The 17,417-nt window shown below is 40.0% G+C and overlaps 1 protein-coding gene across 5 annotated transcripts in view; it reads left to right on the forward strand.

The window, feature by feature from the left end:
- ZFAT (zinc finger and AT-hook domain containing) overlaps nucleotides 1-17,417 on the forward strand; it is a 195,925-nt gene that overhangs the window by 41,526 nt on the left and 136,982 nt on the right. For 3 of the 5 annotated variants that reach the window (XM_012807040.2, XM_023514939.1, XM_023514938.1), the window contains exon 3: nucleotides 15,948-16,199. In XM_012807040.2, coding sequence (XP_012662494.1) covers nucleotides 15,948-16,199 — 252 coding nt within the window. Of the gene's footprint in view, nucleotides 1-346; nucleotides 387-15,947; nucleotides 16,200-17,417 lie in introns of those variants that run through there. The other 2 variants (XM_023514940.1, XM_023514941.1) reach the window with 2 other exon arrangements.

Raw genomic sequence — 17,417 nt, forward strand, 5'->3', positions numbered from 1 at the left:
GATCCTTTGCTCAGCAGACTTCAGTGGCACCACTCACCCAAACCAGAGCTCCCCAGACCTGTTTGATTGAAAACCCTTCTGACTAGCAGAAGCCCTCTGCCTTATCTACTGCCTCTGGCAGCTGGATTCACAGGTGGGTTCACCTTCCTTCTCTTGGTACCATGGGCCCCATCTATAGCCCAATATCTGGAAGGTTGCGGAATAGATCCTCTCCCTGGCTTTTTCCCTTCTTTGGTATTTCAAAGGAGCCCATAGTGGTAACCCTGCCCTTCACTTCTTCAGGCAGATGTTGATGCTTCTTCTGGGTGGACACAGTGTGGGTGAGCCTCTCAGAGCAATTACATTTTTTCCTCACCAAGTAAAAGAATAATGAAGTTGTTCTGTAGGTAAGTTAAAATATTAAAAATTAGATGGTACATTTCTCTGTCTCCTAAGTTTTTAGAAATAATATTATTAGCAATTGAATAAGTGTGCTTCTGTGTCTCATTCTGTACATATGGATATGTAAATCAACTTTGTTTTTGCTTTCTATATAACAAAAAATAGGATCATGATATATATTCTGCCTTTAGTATTTTAAAAATAATATTACCAATATATACTGGCCATCTTTCCACTTAAGTACTGATGTCGTCTGAGTTTTTTTCCTAGCTTTATTGAGCTATAAATTGACAAAATTGTATATAAAATATGATATTTTGATATATATACACATTGTAAAACCACAACTAAGTAAATTAACAAATGTATAACCTCACATAGTTCTTTTTATTGCATACATGGTGAGAATGTTTAATATCTATTTTCTTAGCAAATTTCAAGAATGCAATACAGTATCATTAACATCTCCTAATTCTTTTTACTGTCTATACAGTATTTCCTTTTAGGGATATTATTTAACCTTTCTTTTCTTGATGACATTTATCTTCTCTCCAACTTTGTTTGCTATTACAAACAATGTTACAGTGAATAGTGTTGGAAATATCATTGAACATTGTGTATTTATGTTGGCTATATTCCTAGAAGAATTGATTGTGTAGAGAGTTTGCTTATTTGAAAGTGCTAGGTTCTGGACACATTTCACTTCACAGCAACTTCAAAGAAAATTAAATACCTAGGAATATACCTAATAAAAGAGGTGGAGGATCTCTACAAAGAGAATTAGGAAAACCTAAGAAAAGGAATAGCAGAAGACATTAATGAATGGAAGAACATACCATGCTCTTAGATGGGAAGAATGAACATTGTTAAAATGTCAAAAAAAAAAAAATAAAGTCTATACTACTCAAAGCAATCTATAGATGTAATGTAATCCCCATTAAATTACCAACACCATACTTTGAAGAACTGGAAAAGTAGTTCTTTATTTTGTATGGAACCAGAAAAAACCTGTGTAGCCAAGGCAGTTCTTAGCAATAAAAACAAAGCCAGAGGCATCACTCAACCAGATTTCAGATTATATTGCAAGTCCGCAGTAATCAAAATAGTATGGTATTTACATAAAAATAGAGACATAGACATATGGATCAGAATAGAAAACCGAGAGATGAAACCAGTCTCTTATCGCCATCTGATCTTTGATAAACGAAACAAAAGCATACAGTGGGGGAAAGAATCCCTATTCAATAATTGGTGCTGGGAGAACTGGATAACCACATGTAAAAGACTGAAACTGGATCCACATCTTTCACCACTAACAAAAATTAAGTCAAGATGGATGAATAATTTAAATCTAAGACATGAAAATAACAATAAAAATCTTAGAAGAAAAATCCTGAAAGATTTAAATCTAAGACATGGAAACAACAATAAAAATAACAATAAAAATCTCAGAAGAAAAATCCTGAGAATGTTAGTCTGGGGAAAGATTTTATAAGGAAGTCTTCAGTGGCAATTGCAACAACAACAAAAATAAACAAATGGGACTTAATTAAGCTCAAAAGTTACACAATAACTAAGAAAATGCCATGAAGGCTGTGTTGACCAGTTTGATGAAAATATTTCAAACTGTATATAAAACCAGCACATTGTACCCCATGACTGCATTAATGTACACAGTGATGATTTAATTAAAAAAAAAAAAAGAAAAAGAAAAAGTTTCTGTACAGCTAAGGACACAACAATTAAAGCAAATAGATAAACTTCAGAATGGGAAAAGATATTTGCATGGTATGAATCTGACGAAGGGTTGATAACTAGAATCTGCAGAGAACTCAAATTAATCAACAAACAGTGGGCAAACAATCCCATCCCTCCCTGGTCAAGAGACATAAAAAGAACCTTCTCTGGAAGACAGATGAATAGCTAACTTATGAAAAAATGCTCATTGTCCCTGATCTTCAGAGAATGCAAATCAAAACCACCCTGAGATTTGAGGAGTCACAAACTGTGGTGTATGTATACCATGGAATACTATTCAGCTGGATGAAATTGAAGCACGTTCTCCTTAGTAAAGTATCACAAGAATGGAAAAGAAATGCACTCAATACTGATAGGAAGGCAGCACACAATCTAATACATGCCCACATAAGAGAAAAAATATAATTCAAGTTGGGGGTGGGGGAATGAAGGCGGTAGGAGGGGACTGGTCTATTCCCACTTAATGGGAATAATGCAAGGGTATATGGCACACCTCTTGGGTGCAGGACGCTACCACAAGAGGGACTCTTATCTAATAAATACAAATATTGAATCCTAGTTGTCTGTACCCTCACATTAACCCGAAATTAAAAAAAAAAAATAGGAAAAGCAAGTAGCCAATGTACCCAATACTAATATGAAGCCAGTAGACGATCTAACACATGCCCATACAAGAGAAACTCAGTTCAGTTTGGGGGGAGGGAGATGGAGGGAGTAAGGAGAGGGGAGGAGAGAGGGGTATTGGTGTGCTCCCACTTAATGGGCACAGTGTAAGGGTATATGGCACACCTTCTGGAAGTGTGGCACAACTACAAGAGGGATTCTACCTAACAAATAAACATTGTAACCTAGTTGTTTGTACCCTCGCATTAATCTGAAAATTTTTAAAAAGTGCTAGGTTCTATGAAAATGTTCTCTGAAAAGATTTTACCACCTTATATTCTCACTAGGATCTAAGATCTTCTGTTTTTCCATATCTACACTAGCCCAAGGACATTATCTTATATTTTTAAAGAGTTTTTTCCAATTTGATAGGAAAAAAGTCTGATTGTAATTTGCATATTGCTGGTTATTAATGAAATTGATGATATTTTGTATGTTTAATGCTACTTACGCTTTTTCATATGAATTTTAGGACCAGGTTTTCTGTTTCTTTAAAAAAGGCAACTGGAATTTGATAAAGATTACGTGTGACCTGTAGATCAGTTTAGGAACTGTTGCCATATCAATAATATTAAACTTTCTGATTCTTGAACATGGGATGTTTTTTTATTTATTTAGGTCTTCTTTAATTTCTTTCAACAATGTGTTATATTTTTCAGTGTACAAGTCTTATACCTCCCTAGTTTAATTCTGAAGTGTTTTATTCCTTTTGATGCTATTGTTAATGACACTTTTTAAAATTTCATTTTCAGATGTTGATTACTAGTTTATAAATACAATTATTATTGTATACTGATCTTATATCCTGTAGCCTTGCCCAAGTTGTTTATTACATCTGATAGTTTTTTTTTTTTTAGTGGATTCCTTAGGAGTCTTTATAAATAATCTTGTCATCTGTGAATAGAGATAATTTTACTTCTTTTTAAGTCAGATGCCTTGTGTTTAGTTTTCTTGCCTGATAGTGCTGACTAGAAATTCAAGTTTGACATTGCATAGAAAGGTAAGAGTAGACATTCTTCTCTTGCTCCTTTTCTTAGGGAGAAAGCCTCCTTCTTTTTTTCTAGTTAGTCTAGTTAAGCCTCTACTTTTCTTGGTTAGTCTAGCTAAGAATTTGTCAATTGTGTTTATCTTTAAAAAAAAAAATCTTAGTTTTATTGACCTTTTCTCTTGTTTTTCTATTTTTTTATTTCATTTATTTTTACTCTTCTTTATTTCTTTATGCTAACTTTAGGCTTTGTTTCTTTTTAGTTTCTTGAGTTGTAAAGCTAGATTGTTTGAGATTTTTTTTTCTACAATAGGCATTTATAGGTATAAATTTTCATCTTAGAACTCTTTTTGCTGCATCTCCTAAGTTTTGGCATGTCACATTTTTTGTTTTTGTTCATCTCAAAGTGTTTCTTATTTCTCTTATGTTTTTTTTGGGGGGGGGCCCATTGGCTAGGCTATTTAGGAGTACTATTTAATTTCCATGAATTTTGAATTTTTTCAATTTTTTCTACTTCTAATTTTATTTCATATACTTTGATGATTTTAGTTTTTTAAAATTTATTGAGTCTTAATTTACAGCCTAACATGTAGTCTATCCTAGAGAATGTTCCATTTGCACTTGAAAAGAATTTTTATAGTTACTGTTGAGTGATAATGTTCTAGATATGTCTCAGGGTTTTTTTTTTTTTTTTTTTCCATGATAGAGTTTCAAGTCTTCTGTTTCCTGGCTATTGCCCAGGTATTATAATTAAGCAATATTGTCTTAGAGGAGTTAGAGACTCAGAGGAGTTAAAACAACATATACAAGGTTACTATTTAGTGTTGGAGAGAGTAGTATTTAGGCCAAGGGGATCTGGTGGTATTTGTGTGATATAATAAAGTTTTAGCCTTTTTCATTTCTTTTCATTTTTTTCCTTTTTTCTTTTCTTTTTTAAAATTTTTTACAAGGTGTCCATGAATTTTTCTTATTATTTATTTATTTATTTATTAATTATCATTGGGGATTCATTGAGGGTACACAGAACCAGGTTAAGTTAATTGCTTTTGTTAGATAAGGATCCTCTTGTATTTGTGTCCAAAAGGTGTATCACACTCCTTGACCCCCCTCACCCACTCCCTCCTTCCCTTTCTTGGCTCTCCTCATCCCCCACCCCCACTGTGTACTAGGACCTTAATTGTCCTCATATCAGAATTGAGTACATAGAATTCTTATTTCTCCATTCTTATGATGCTTTACTAAGAATAATGTGTTCCATATCCATCTAGGTTAATGCAAAGGATGTAAAGTCTCCATCTTTCTTGTGGCTGAATAGTATTCCTTGGTATACATATACCACAGCTTGTTAATCTGTTCCTGGGTTTGTGGATATTTAGGCTGTTTCCACATTTTGGTGATTGTAAATTGAGCTGCAATGGACAGTCTAGTGCAAATGCCCTTGTGGTAAAAGGATTTTTTTTTTCTGCTGGGTTGATGCCCAGGAATGGGATCAAATGGGAGTTCTAGCTTGCGTTCTTTGCATTGCCTTCCAAAAAGGTTGTATTAGTTTTCAGTTCCACCAGCAGTGTAAAAGTGTTCCCTTCTCTCCATGTCTGTGCTAGCTTCCGTAGTTTGAAACTTTGTGATGAAGGCCGTTCTCACTGGGGTTATCAGTGGTTCTCAACCTGTGGGTTGCAGCACTAGGAAGGTTGAGAACCACTGGGTTAGATGATACCTCAGGTATTTTTTTTTTTCCACCTAGGTATTGAAATCAGGGTGGTTTTGATTTACATTTCTCTAATAATTAAGGATGATGAACATTTTTTCATTTGTTTGTTGGCCATTTGTCTGTCTTCTTTAGAGAAGGTTCTATTCATCTCTCTTGCCCAGTCATCTAAGGGATTATTGGCTCTTTTTATGTTTATTAATTTGAGTTCTCTGTAGATCCCAGTTATCAAGCTTTGTCTGAATCGAAATATGTAAATATCCTTTTCCAATGTGTAGGCTGTCTGTTTGTTTTGGTTATTGTTGCCTTAGCTGTACAGAAACTTTTCAGTTTCGTTAAGTCCCATTTGTTTATTTTTGTTGTTGCGATTGCCGCAAAAGTCTTCCTTATAAAGTCCTTCCCCAGGCCAATAGCTTCCAGTGTTTTCCCCACACTATCTTTGAGGATTTTAATGTTTTATGTCTTAGATTAAGCTCTTTTATCCATCTTGAATCAATTTTTGTGAGTGGAGAAATGTGCGGGTCCAGTTTCAGTCTTTAACATGTGGTTATCCAGTTTTCCTGGCACCATGTATTGAATAGGGATTCTTTCCCCCAGTGTATATTCTTGTTTGGTTTATCAAAGATTAGGTTGCTGTAAGCTGTGTTTCATCTCCTGGTTTTCTATTGAGTTCCAAATGTCTATGTCTCTACTTTTGTGCCAATACCATGCTGTTTTGATCACTATGGCTTTATAGTACAGCCTAAAGTCTGATAGGCTGATGCCCTGGCTTTGTTTTTATTACGACGAATTGCCTTGGCTACATGGGTTTTGTTTTGGTTTCATACAAAATGAAGAATTATTTTTTCTGCATCTTGAAAGTATGTCGTTATTTTAATATGGGTAGCATTGAATCTGTAGATTGCTTTGGGGAGTCTAGACACTTTAACAATGTTGATTCTCATTTGTTAATATCTTCTATTATTTATTTTCTTACGGGTTCATAGTTTTCTCTATAAAGGCCCTTCACCTGTTTTGTGAGGTATATTCTTAGGTATTTCATTTTCTTTGGAGCTACTGAGAAGGGTATTGTGTCCTTGATTTCCGTTTCATCTTGGCTCTTAATAGCATATACACAGGCTACTGATTTGTGGATATTGATTTTATATCCTGAGATGTAACTATATTTTTTGATCATCTCCAGGAGTCTTGTGGTTGAGTTTTTGGGGTTCTCTAAAATCATATCATCGGTAAAGAGGGAGAGTTTCACTTCCTCTATCCCCATTTGGGTGCCTTCAATTTCCTTCTCTTGTCTGATTGTATTGGCTTGAACTTCCAGCACTATGTTGAATAGTAGTGGCCATAGAGGACATCCTTGTCTTGTTCCAGTCCTGCGTGGAAAAGGTATCAGTTTTACTTCATTCAGTATAATATTAGCTGTGGGTTTGTCATAGGTGGCTTTGATCAGTTTGGGTAATGTACTGCCAATGCCTATATTCTTCAGCATTCTAATTAGGAAAGGACCATATGATCCATAGTTATGGGACCATATGATTCCATAATTAGGAAATGCTAATTTCAAATGTTTTTTCTGCATCTATTGAGAGGATCATATGGTCTTTGTTTTTGCTCTTGTTGATATGGTGAATTATGTTTATAGATTTGCATATATTAAACTAGCCTTGCATCCCTGGGATGAATCCTACTTGATTGTGATGTATGACTTCTTTTTTGGCCAGGGCTAGGGTTGAACCCACCACCTCTGGCATATGGGGCTGGCACCCTATTCCTTGGGCCACAGGTGCTGACCGTGATGTATGACTTTTTTAATGATAAGCTGCAAACCATTTGCTAGGATTTTATTGAGAATTTTTGCATCTATAGTCATTAGTGAAGTTGGTCTGTCATTCTCCTTTTTGGTTGGGTCTTTTCCTGGTTTTGCTATCAGAGTGATATTTGCTTCATAGAACGTGTTGGGGGAAGATTCCTTCCTCTCAATTTTTTGGAATACTTTCTGCAATATGGGTATAATCTCTTCTTTGAAGGTTTGATAGAATTCTGGTGTGAAGCCATCTAGACCAGGGAATTATTTTGTTGGGAGATTTTTTGTTGTTTCTTTAATCTCAGTGCTTGAAATTGGTCTGTCAGAAGGTCTATTTCACAATGGCACAGAGGATTAAACTACATAACAAACTACCTCACAATAAGATGAATAGAATTCTACCACAACTATTGATACTTTCAGTAAATGTCAAAGGATTGAACTCCCCATTGAAGAGGCACAGGCTGGCTGATTGGATGAAAAAACACAAGCCATCCATATGCTGTCTTCAGGAGACATACCTAGCAATGAAGGACAAATCAAGACTCAGGGTTAAGGGATGGAAAACAGTGTATCAAGCAAACGAAATCAGAAGAAAGGAGGGATTGCAATCTTATCTCAGACAAAAGTGGATTCAAAGCAACTTTAGTTAAGAAAGACAAAGATGGACACTTAATACTGGTCAAAGGAATAATACAACAAGAAAACATCTTAATACTAAACATTTATGCACCTAACTTTAATGCTCCCAGATTTATGAAACTGACCTTGAGAGGTCTGAGCAATCTGATATCCCATAACACCTTATTAGTTGGGGACTTCAACACCCTTCTGACAGAAGTGGACAGATGCTCTAAACTGAAACTAAACAAGGATACAAAGGACTTAAATGTGACCCAGATCAAATGGGATTAATAGCCATATATAGAACACATCATCCCAAAGTAAAAGAATATACTCCTTTCTCATCAGCTCAGGGCACATACTCCAAAACAGATTATATCCTAGGATGCAAATCAAACCTCAGCAAAATTAAAGGAATAGAAATTATACCATGTCTTCTCAGACCACAAGGCCATAATGGTGAAGCTCAACTCCAACAAAATTGTTCATCCCCACACAAAGTCTTGGAAACTAAACCTTATGGTGAAAGATAGTTGGGTTCAGGAAGAGATGAGGAACTTGTTAATTTCCTCAAACACAATAACAATGAAGACACAAGTTACCAAAACCTCTGGGATATAGCAAAAGCAGTGCTGAGAGGAAAATTCATCGTACTAGATGCCTGCCTTCAAAAAACAGAAAGGGAGCGCCATCAGCACACTCAAAAACCACCTTATGGAATTGGAAAAAGAAAAGCAATCTAACCCCAAACCAAACAGAAAAGAAATAGCCAAAATTAAGTCAGAGATTAGTTATTGTGGTAAGACATTTATATTCTACATTTAGAAAGATTCACATGTACCCTTATAAGATGAACCACGGGCTTGATCCCACCAATCACCCTCCCTCCACCCATCCAGAGATTAATAAAATTGAAAACAAAAAAACATTCAAAAATTAATGAAACAAAAAGTTGGTTTTTTTGAAAAAGTGAATAAAATAAATAAACCCTTGGCCAGACTTACTAGAAACAGAAAAGTAAAATCTCTAGTAACCTCAATCAGGAATGATATTAACAACAGATGCCACAGAGATACAAGAGATTGTCTATGAATACTACAAGAAACTCTATACTCAGAGATTTGACAATGTTGAGGAAATGGATCAATACTTGGAATCCCCCCCCCCCCCCCCGCCAGATTTTTTTTTTTTTTTGTGAGAGACAAGGTCTTGCTCTGTTGCCTAGGCTAGAGTATGTTTGTGTGATGACAGCTCACTATAACCTCTGTTACCTGTGCTCAAGTTATCTTCTTTTCTTACCCTCTAGAATAGCTGGGCCTGTAGCCACAATGCCCCTGTGCCTAGCTAATTATTATTATTACTTTTTTTTAGAGATGGGGTCTTGAACTCCTGCCCTCAGGTGACCCTTCCTCCTCAGCCTGCCAAGGTGCTGGGATTATAGGCATGAGCCACTGTGCCTGGACAAGCTACTTTCATAGATTATTTTCCTTTATTAAATAATTATTCTTGAATACATTTTATTTGTGTGTATATACTGAAAGATTAGTTGCCTGTGTAGTTTAAAATATTTCTTAATTCCTTAATTAAACTCAGCTTTTTAATATGAAAAAAATTTCTTAAAAGTCTTTCACTAAGAATTCCAAGTATCTTTTTCTCTTTGTGAAAGTTTGTAAAATTTGAGGCTTGTCGAGGCTTAGTTTCTGTCTGATGATTTGCATTCAGGTTTAACCTTCACAATTCATTTTTAGCTGAGAGATACTTGAAATGGTTTAATTAAACCTTTAACTGAGTAGTAATTGATTTAATATTTTGGTCTCCCTTTATAACCTGAAAATTTCTAAATCCTCTGGTTTATTTTATAGCCTTTTAATCTTTTTTGTTCACGTAGGAAGTGGTCTGCAGAAGGCCCTTTCATTTTCTTCCTCTCTTCCTAATCAAACCTCTGGCTGTGATCCAAGAAGAAATCGCCTCACGGCCCAGGCTCATCCTCCTCTCTGTGTGTGTGCCTATGTGTGAAGCTGTGATTATATCTGTGGGTCTGTGAGACTGTGCATATAGCCACGTTTGTGAGAGAAAGTGTGATCGGGTCTAGGCCCCTGGGCTGGCTGCAGGAAGAATTCTCATGGGTCTCCCGAGGGCCTTGTTTTGACCCTCCCATCAGAGGCTCCAAAGAACACACCATCACTTCCCCCTTATTTCAACACTTAATAAAAACTCTTCCTTCTCATTTTTATCTTTTCTTTACTTTCTACTTCCTTCCTTTTACTTCTTTATTCACTAACCATTTATTTTGTTCCTGTTGTATGCCTGTGTGCTGTGCTGGGACTGAGGGCCAGTGAGTCCTGCCCCCGCCCCCGGCTGGTAGTTGGCAGGTAGGCAGAGGCAATTCCAGTGCAGCGGAAGCGGGCTGAGTGTTCTCCGGGGTTAAATCCAGGCTGCTGCAGACTTCCTCTTGTGTTGTGGGCACAAGGGGGCTTCCTCGGAAGGTCGATGTCTGCATTTAAATCTACATGTTATCTTTTCTGGACACCTAAGTCATTGTGAAGGTGTGCAGGGGAGCTGTGAGCCCCTTGTGCTCTGGTTGGCATGTGCAGTGAGAAGAGCCCACGTCTTGGAATCAGAAGGCTCCAATCCTGGAGCTGTCATGTGATTGCTGAGGCCTCAGCTAGTGTACCCTTGTGCCAATTATACAAAGGTGCCCCAGAATACGAAGCACTCTTTCTGTGCTCAGAGCTGCTGGAGCTTGACCTAGTGAGTTCCCACTTGACCCCTCCCCAGGGTACAGCTTGTATGTTAGCCTCAAGGCTCTGATCAGAGTTAGGGTGAGTGGCTTGGCTCCTCCAGGCTATGACTATTGTCATTTGTCAAAGGGAGATAAGATACTGACCTTTTTCATGGTTCTCAGACAAGTATGTGTTCAGACGTGGTACCTTACTATGGGGAGTACCTAGCGCTGCCTCAGATCCGTGTGCTCTCCAGCCCAGGGGTGGGACCACACTGAGTCTTGCAGCTACGTGAAACTGTCTTCATTTTCCCGCAGAACAGTAGAGGTCAAAGTGGGTTATTTCTGTGCTCTGACATTAACTTAACTGGCCAAAGGATTTGCTTTGAAATAGGTATGAAGTTCACTGACTCTGAGGTACAAACAGGTCTGGGTTCACATCCTGGCTTTGCCATTTATTAGTTTCATGATCTTGGGGCTAATTAAGTAATCATTTTAAACCTCAGTATCCTCAATTATATAATGGGGGATAGTACTAATTCCTCCCTTCGGGATTAAGTGAGGAAAGATATGATGCCTGAAATACACGTCCTTAGTAATTATTAATTACCGCTGTTATTTACATGGCATTTCCATGGTACAGCTTCCAAGGAGCAGGCTTGGGTAGCCTTCTCCCCCCCTCTGCCTGGCATTGCAGAACAGAATGCAGTCTGTCCCTACAAAGGGGATGTTGCATTCCTCATAAACCTAAAAGGCTCACTCTATCCCATTTCTGATAAATAATTCATTGTCTCCCCTATTGCTTCCTGGGCTTTGGAAATAAATGTCAAGGAGATTGACTGTCAGGGCCCTAAAATGTTAGTCTTTCTGGGTTTTTGGAAATTCTCAGGTTGGCGTGACTAGAGATTAAGCTGCCTGGTGCATGGGCTGGGGGCTGGCTGTACCAAGGGTTTTAGGTGTAATAAAATTTGTATGCTTCTAATTCTATATTAGATTTCCTGGGGTGTGAGCTATTTTAAAATGAAGAAATCACAGAAATAATGCATATTGAGTCAGAATGAACAAGAATCCTTGTGCATCAAGGAATCACATTATCTAACAGTGGACAGGCTGGGAAGGTAATAGCTTCTTAAAAGGAATATTTTGAGTTAGAATCTTAATGACTGTGGCCCCAATATTAAACAGTTGCCATTTATCAATCACCTCCTGAGTACTGTGCTCAGCATTGCAATGGATTGCTTTTATCAGTGGTGACTTTATACAATAGAATCAATTTTGTGTTTATTTTGCACATTGGAAGCTGAAGGCTCGGGGGGATTTGAACCCAGTTCTGCCTCACTCCAAACCAAACTAGAAGTGAAGGAGGTTGTCACATATGTTCTCTATACCGTATGTGTTGGCTCTGTTGAAACGTCTAGAGCTGACCTTTGTTTCCCAGGCCCTGAGGGTATCTGATTCTGCAGAAAGATTTGATGGGAATAAGGAAACCCAAATCCTTATTTGGGTTCCATGTGCTCAGCAGCTATTTATAGAAAATGTGCCAAGTCATTTGAACCTTTGGGTTTCTTGTTTCTTTTTCTGTTGAAGAAATGATGTTTGTTATATCCATCTTGTAAGGTTTTTATGAGGATAAAATGAAACAATAGCTGAGAAAGTGTCTTGCAAACTCAAGTGATGTGCAAATAAAGGGCTCGCGTTATTAAATTTTTGATAATGTTGGACCATTTTTTTCATACTTCTCATGTATTTCTATTGAATTTAAAAGCTGATTCTTTCTGTCTCTTTCCAGTTTGGGGCCTTAGATCTGCAAGGGCAGTTTTCCCCAACTAAGAGGAAGCTGACCTCAAACGATGGTTTTAGAACAGGGTTAAGATGACCCTTTCTTCCTCTTAGAAACGTGAGTGTGTCACAAGAAAGGACTTATTTTCCAAATGTTTTTTCCTGCTCATCAAATCACTTTGCAGTGTATGGTTATTTATTAAGCAGCTACGCCATAGCCAGCTCTTTTGAAGACCTTATGGGACCTGGGTATTAAAAGACCTGTCAAACCCCAGGGTTTATGATAAAAGGTGGGAAAAGAGACATTATCAAGAAACACTGTGGGTGAGTACACACCTTTGTGTTTGTGGTTCCCACCATAATGTGAGTCGGGTCAAGGGCCTGGGTGTCCTGCTTCTGTAGCTGGGGACCACCTCCTGGAACAGACACTGCAGTTAGAACTGGAGCGGAAACGTTGGGACTGGAATTGGGGTTTGGAGTCAGACTGGGAGTGAAGGAGGTAGTCACAGGCGGTGGGGTGGGGGAAGGGCAGGTGGTAAGTGAGAAGAGATAGGGCTTATCTGTGCATATTTGGGGAAATCTAGAAAATTGGACTGAGTGGTAAAGGGGGAGGTAGGAGCTCTGTGCTTCTGTGTGCACATACACGTATCACTGCACCGTGTGCTGAAGGACCTAGAAAACCAGGTCTGAGAGCTGTGTGGCAAAGCCCTCCAGAGCACGGGAAGGCCCTAGAGTGAGGCCATAGGGGATGGAGGCAGAGAAGCTGGAGCGGGTGCCTGGTGTCTAGAGACCCTGCTCAGGTGCCTGGGTGGCTCAGTTGCTGGGGTTGAGGGAGAAGGGAATTGACTGGGCAGATGTCTTCAGGCAAAATCCACAGCATTCAGTGGCAGAGTGAATAAAGGAATTCGGGAGGAGGAAGAGGAATTGCTGCTAATTGTGTTGAAGTGTTTTGATTTAGAGGTTACCTGATTTTCCTTGCCCAGTTCAAAGATTCGCAGTTCTTCCGTGAAATGTGGGTAGTTGACAGCAGCAACTCATTTTCAGTGCTTAAATTATTCCAAGTTCATTTATGAATATTTCATTTTTAGCTAACTAATTGGTCTTGAGAATCTGAATTATGGATGCAGCAGGTTGGAAGATTACTTTCATCACTACTGTGTGTAAGGCTTTCCAGAGCTTTCAGGGCTGATTCTACTTCTTCCTCCCCATCGGACTGTGCACTTTTCATCAGTTTTAATTCACCCAGATTTATTGGGAACCTGCTGTGCAAGGCACACAGTTAGGTGCTGATGGGGGTAAAAAATGATCAGGACGAGGACTGTCCCTTCAAGGAGTCTCCAGCTTGTGGGCAGAACTTGACTGTGCTGTGCTCCTGTGCATGGCAAGCACACAGTAGGCACCGCACCATGGCTGCTGGAAACACCTTGGACCTGCTACACGAGTTTGCCAAACTGAGGGCAAAGGCCACAGTTCCCTGCAAGACTGCCAAGTCTGTGCAAACCCCTGACACCAGCCATACGTTGGGAGGTCCCTTGGCCACTCTTGCTTCTGACCAGCTAGGTGCAAATTGAGGGTCCCTGAGACCCTCCTCAGGTTAGAGAATTTACTGAAATAATTCACAGAACTCAGGAAAGCACTAAGTTTATGATTATAATTTTATTGTACCCAAAAGATATAAATCCAGAGCAGCCAAAGGGAGAGAGGCCTCGGCAAACCCTTGGATGGGAAAGGTTCCACACACAGAGCTTTTGGGCCCCTGTGGAGTCCTGGACAAAGTTGGCTACAATATGTGACTACACTTGAGTATTTCTAATCAGAGAAGTCGCCCTGCAGCCTCAGGCATTCATGTTTTTAGTGGGCCTCAGTGATGTGCTGCCCACATGATTGACCCTTAGTCCTCATCACAAATCCCACTGTTTGGTGACCGAAGTCTCCAGGTGTACAAATTGCTAATCCTATCAGGAAGAACATCCAGGGGCCTACAGGTCATCTCCTGACAGTGATGGGCAGAGGCCAGACCTCTTTTTAGGTAAATTTAATTCTTCACTGTATAGCTGCATCTCAGAGAAGTGGCTTATATCTACACAGGCAGGTGTCAGACTCTGTCACTGGAGGTTAGACCTGTGCCACAGCCTGCAGTAAACTGCTGTGCACCATGTTTCTGCAGCTCCACTGACGTGACGAGAAGTGGGCGTTTAGAACCTCACTGCTAATTCTGCTTCTCTGATACTAGTTGCTGCTCCCGTAGGTTATACAAGTCCATGTTGTAAAGAATGTTGATAAGAAAAGTTTTAATGACGTTGCAGAAAACGGTCCTTGCTCTGTACCTGCTGTTTCTTCCCTTCCCCTCCCTCCTCTTGGACACTTGGGCAGGTTCTCCCCAGTGAAACCCAGGGAAAGATCCCGGGTCATGTGTCCACTGTTGGCTGCTTTCCTGTCATTAAGTACCTTTCCTCCTTTGTGCTTCCTCTGGGAGATTGGGGGCTGCGAAGGCTGTAGTAGTGCTGGTTGCCAGGCACAGAAAGCTCTGGTTTGGATCTCCTAGCCAGGGCTGGAGAAATCATTCTTGGCATTGCAGCTCAGCAGAAGCTCTGTTCCAGCAAGGGCCCCCTTTTCCCAGGATGTCACCTGCCCTGTGCTAATGCCTGTTCTCCCTGAGATCCTGGGGACCTCATGCCAAAGCAGGCTTCTCTCTCCAGAGCCTGCAGTGTTAGGCTGCCCTGTCCCTGCAGACTCTGCCCTGGAACTGCCTTGTGCATCTCTCTTCCTCCCACTCCGATGGTGGCGGTTCCCGTCGCATCCCCTAAGACCACGGCTCTCCACCTTCACACAGGTGTGCAGATGCTCTGCTCACTGCCCTGCTCACCCTTCCTTATCCCCACCTTCATTGTGGGGACCAGGGCCTTAAAAATGAACACTAATTAAGGAATAAATGCAAGTTGTAAAATAATTTGGAACTTGCTCTACCGCATCTCTCATCATGCCATTTGAAATCACTAGGAAACTTGAAAAATATTGTTATTATCTTTAGTCCTATAATTTGTGGCTTTAGATTGTAATTATTTTTTCTCTTTTTTACCAGGACAACTTGACTGTAATAATTATGACTCTGAAATTATCTGAATAGTGTAACTCATTAAAAGCATGACAAGCTCAGCAGCCTTTACCAACCCTTTGTAAAGACGTCCCTAAGCAGTTTCTGAGACCTGGATTTCAATAGAAAGGGCGGCTAACAAGGGTCTGGATTTGAGACCTGGGGGCTGATAGGCCAAAGAGAAAATCCTCCCAGCTCTGTAGAAGGAGGACGTGCAAAGGGCCTGATAAGCTGATAGTTTTGAGTCAGAATACTATAAAATTGATTACCTGTTAGTATAAAAATAATCGTATTAACACTAAAGAGGATTTTTTGCAGCTATTAATTTCAGGAACTGCTTCGGACTTTTCACTCATAACAAAATGCGGAAGCTGAGTACAAGCCCTGTGCTGTCATCTCGCGTGACTCCTTTGTGTCTTTTTGTTTCCTTTGTAGAGTTTTTGGTCATGAAGAGGAAGAGAGGCAGGCCTAAGGGGTCCACGAAGAAGGCCAGTGCCGAAGAGGAGCTGGCAGAAAACATCGTGAGTCCCCCGGAGGACTGCCCGTTGGCTGCTGAGGAGGGGAGCAGCCTGGCTCCAGGCAGCTTGGAGTGTAGCAAGTGCTGTCGGAAGTTCTCCAACACCCGCCAGCTGCGGAAGCACATCTGCATCATCGTGCTGAACTTGGGCGAGGAGGAGGGAGAGGCAGGTAAATGCAGCCAGAGGGCCGAATGTGCCGCTTTCTTACTGAGAGATGTAGCTACTAATATCAGTTTTCTACTGATTCGGTTAGTGCTTGGAAATAGCATATATTTACATAGGTCTCATCCATCTGGAAAAGAGCTTATTTTCCTAATGGTTGTTGGCAACCCTAAGTCATCTTCTAAGGGAATGTGTTAGCTGGCAGTTGTTACCCAGGTCAGGGTGTGCTGTAGCACATACTGTTGGGAGTCACAAAGGTGGTCAAACACTGTCTTTGCCCTTGTCAGGCTTAGGTCCTGGGAGAGAAAATCAGATTTTCAAATGCAGAATATTAAATTGTTGGTGGGAGAAGGCGTTGTGATAGTAAATCAGGAGGGAGCCTAGCGTCACATGTTGATTGACAACTGGATGTCTTAGTCTTCCCTCCTTTAATCCAAATGCCTCCCAAACTGCCCTTGCCAGAGACCATGACTGACCAAATAGGGGCTGAGAACTAGATCTTGGCAGGCACCTTTGGGGAAACAAAGAATATCGGGTGTTTCTTCCAGATGAGGCTTTAGCTTGGAATCAACTTCTTTCTTTTCTTTCTTTCTTTTTTTATTAAATGATAGCTGTGTACATTAATGCAATCATGGGGTACAATGTGGTGTTTTCATATACAATTTGAAATATTCTCATTAAACTGGTTAACTTAGCCTTCATGTCATTAACTTAGTTACTGTGTTAAGACGTTTATATTCTACTTTTAGAAATATTCACTTGTACCCTTGTAAGATAAACCATAGAGGTGATCCCTTGAATCACCCTCCCTCTACCCCTCTACCCCCCTCCCCTCCCCTCCCCTATCATTTAATAAAAGCTATAAATTAGTTTATATGAAAGCTATAAATTAGTTTCATAATAGGACTGTGTACATTGGATACTCTTAAGAGAGGATGGAAAGGGGATCTGCATGAGTAGGAAGTGCCGTCGCGTTGGGGAGCCTGTCTGTGGATGACCTTAGGAGGCAGGGACTAGCAAGCCTGCGCTGGAGAGATGAACACCTCTGGCGTGGGCTCTGCTGTGTTGTTTGGTCCTTGTACCGAGCACCCCTGGCGTGGGCTCTGCTGTGTTGTTCGGTCCTTGTACCTAGCACCTCTGGCGTGGGCTCTGCTCTGTTGTTCGGTCCTTGTACCGAGCACCTCTGGCGTGGGCTCTGCTGTGTTGTTCGGTCCTTGTACCGAGC

Source organism: Otolemur garnettii, unplaced genomic scaffold (assembly GCF_000181295.1).
Source record: "Otolemur garnettii isolate 467f Iridium unplaced genomic scaffold, OtoGar3 scaffold00062, whole genome shotgun sequence".
Classification (NCBI taxonomy): Eukaryota; Metazoa; Chordata; class Mammalia; order Primates; family Galagidae; genus Otolemur; species Otolemur garnettii.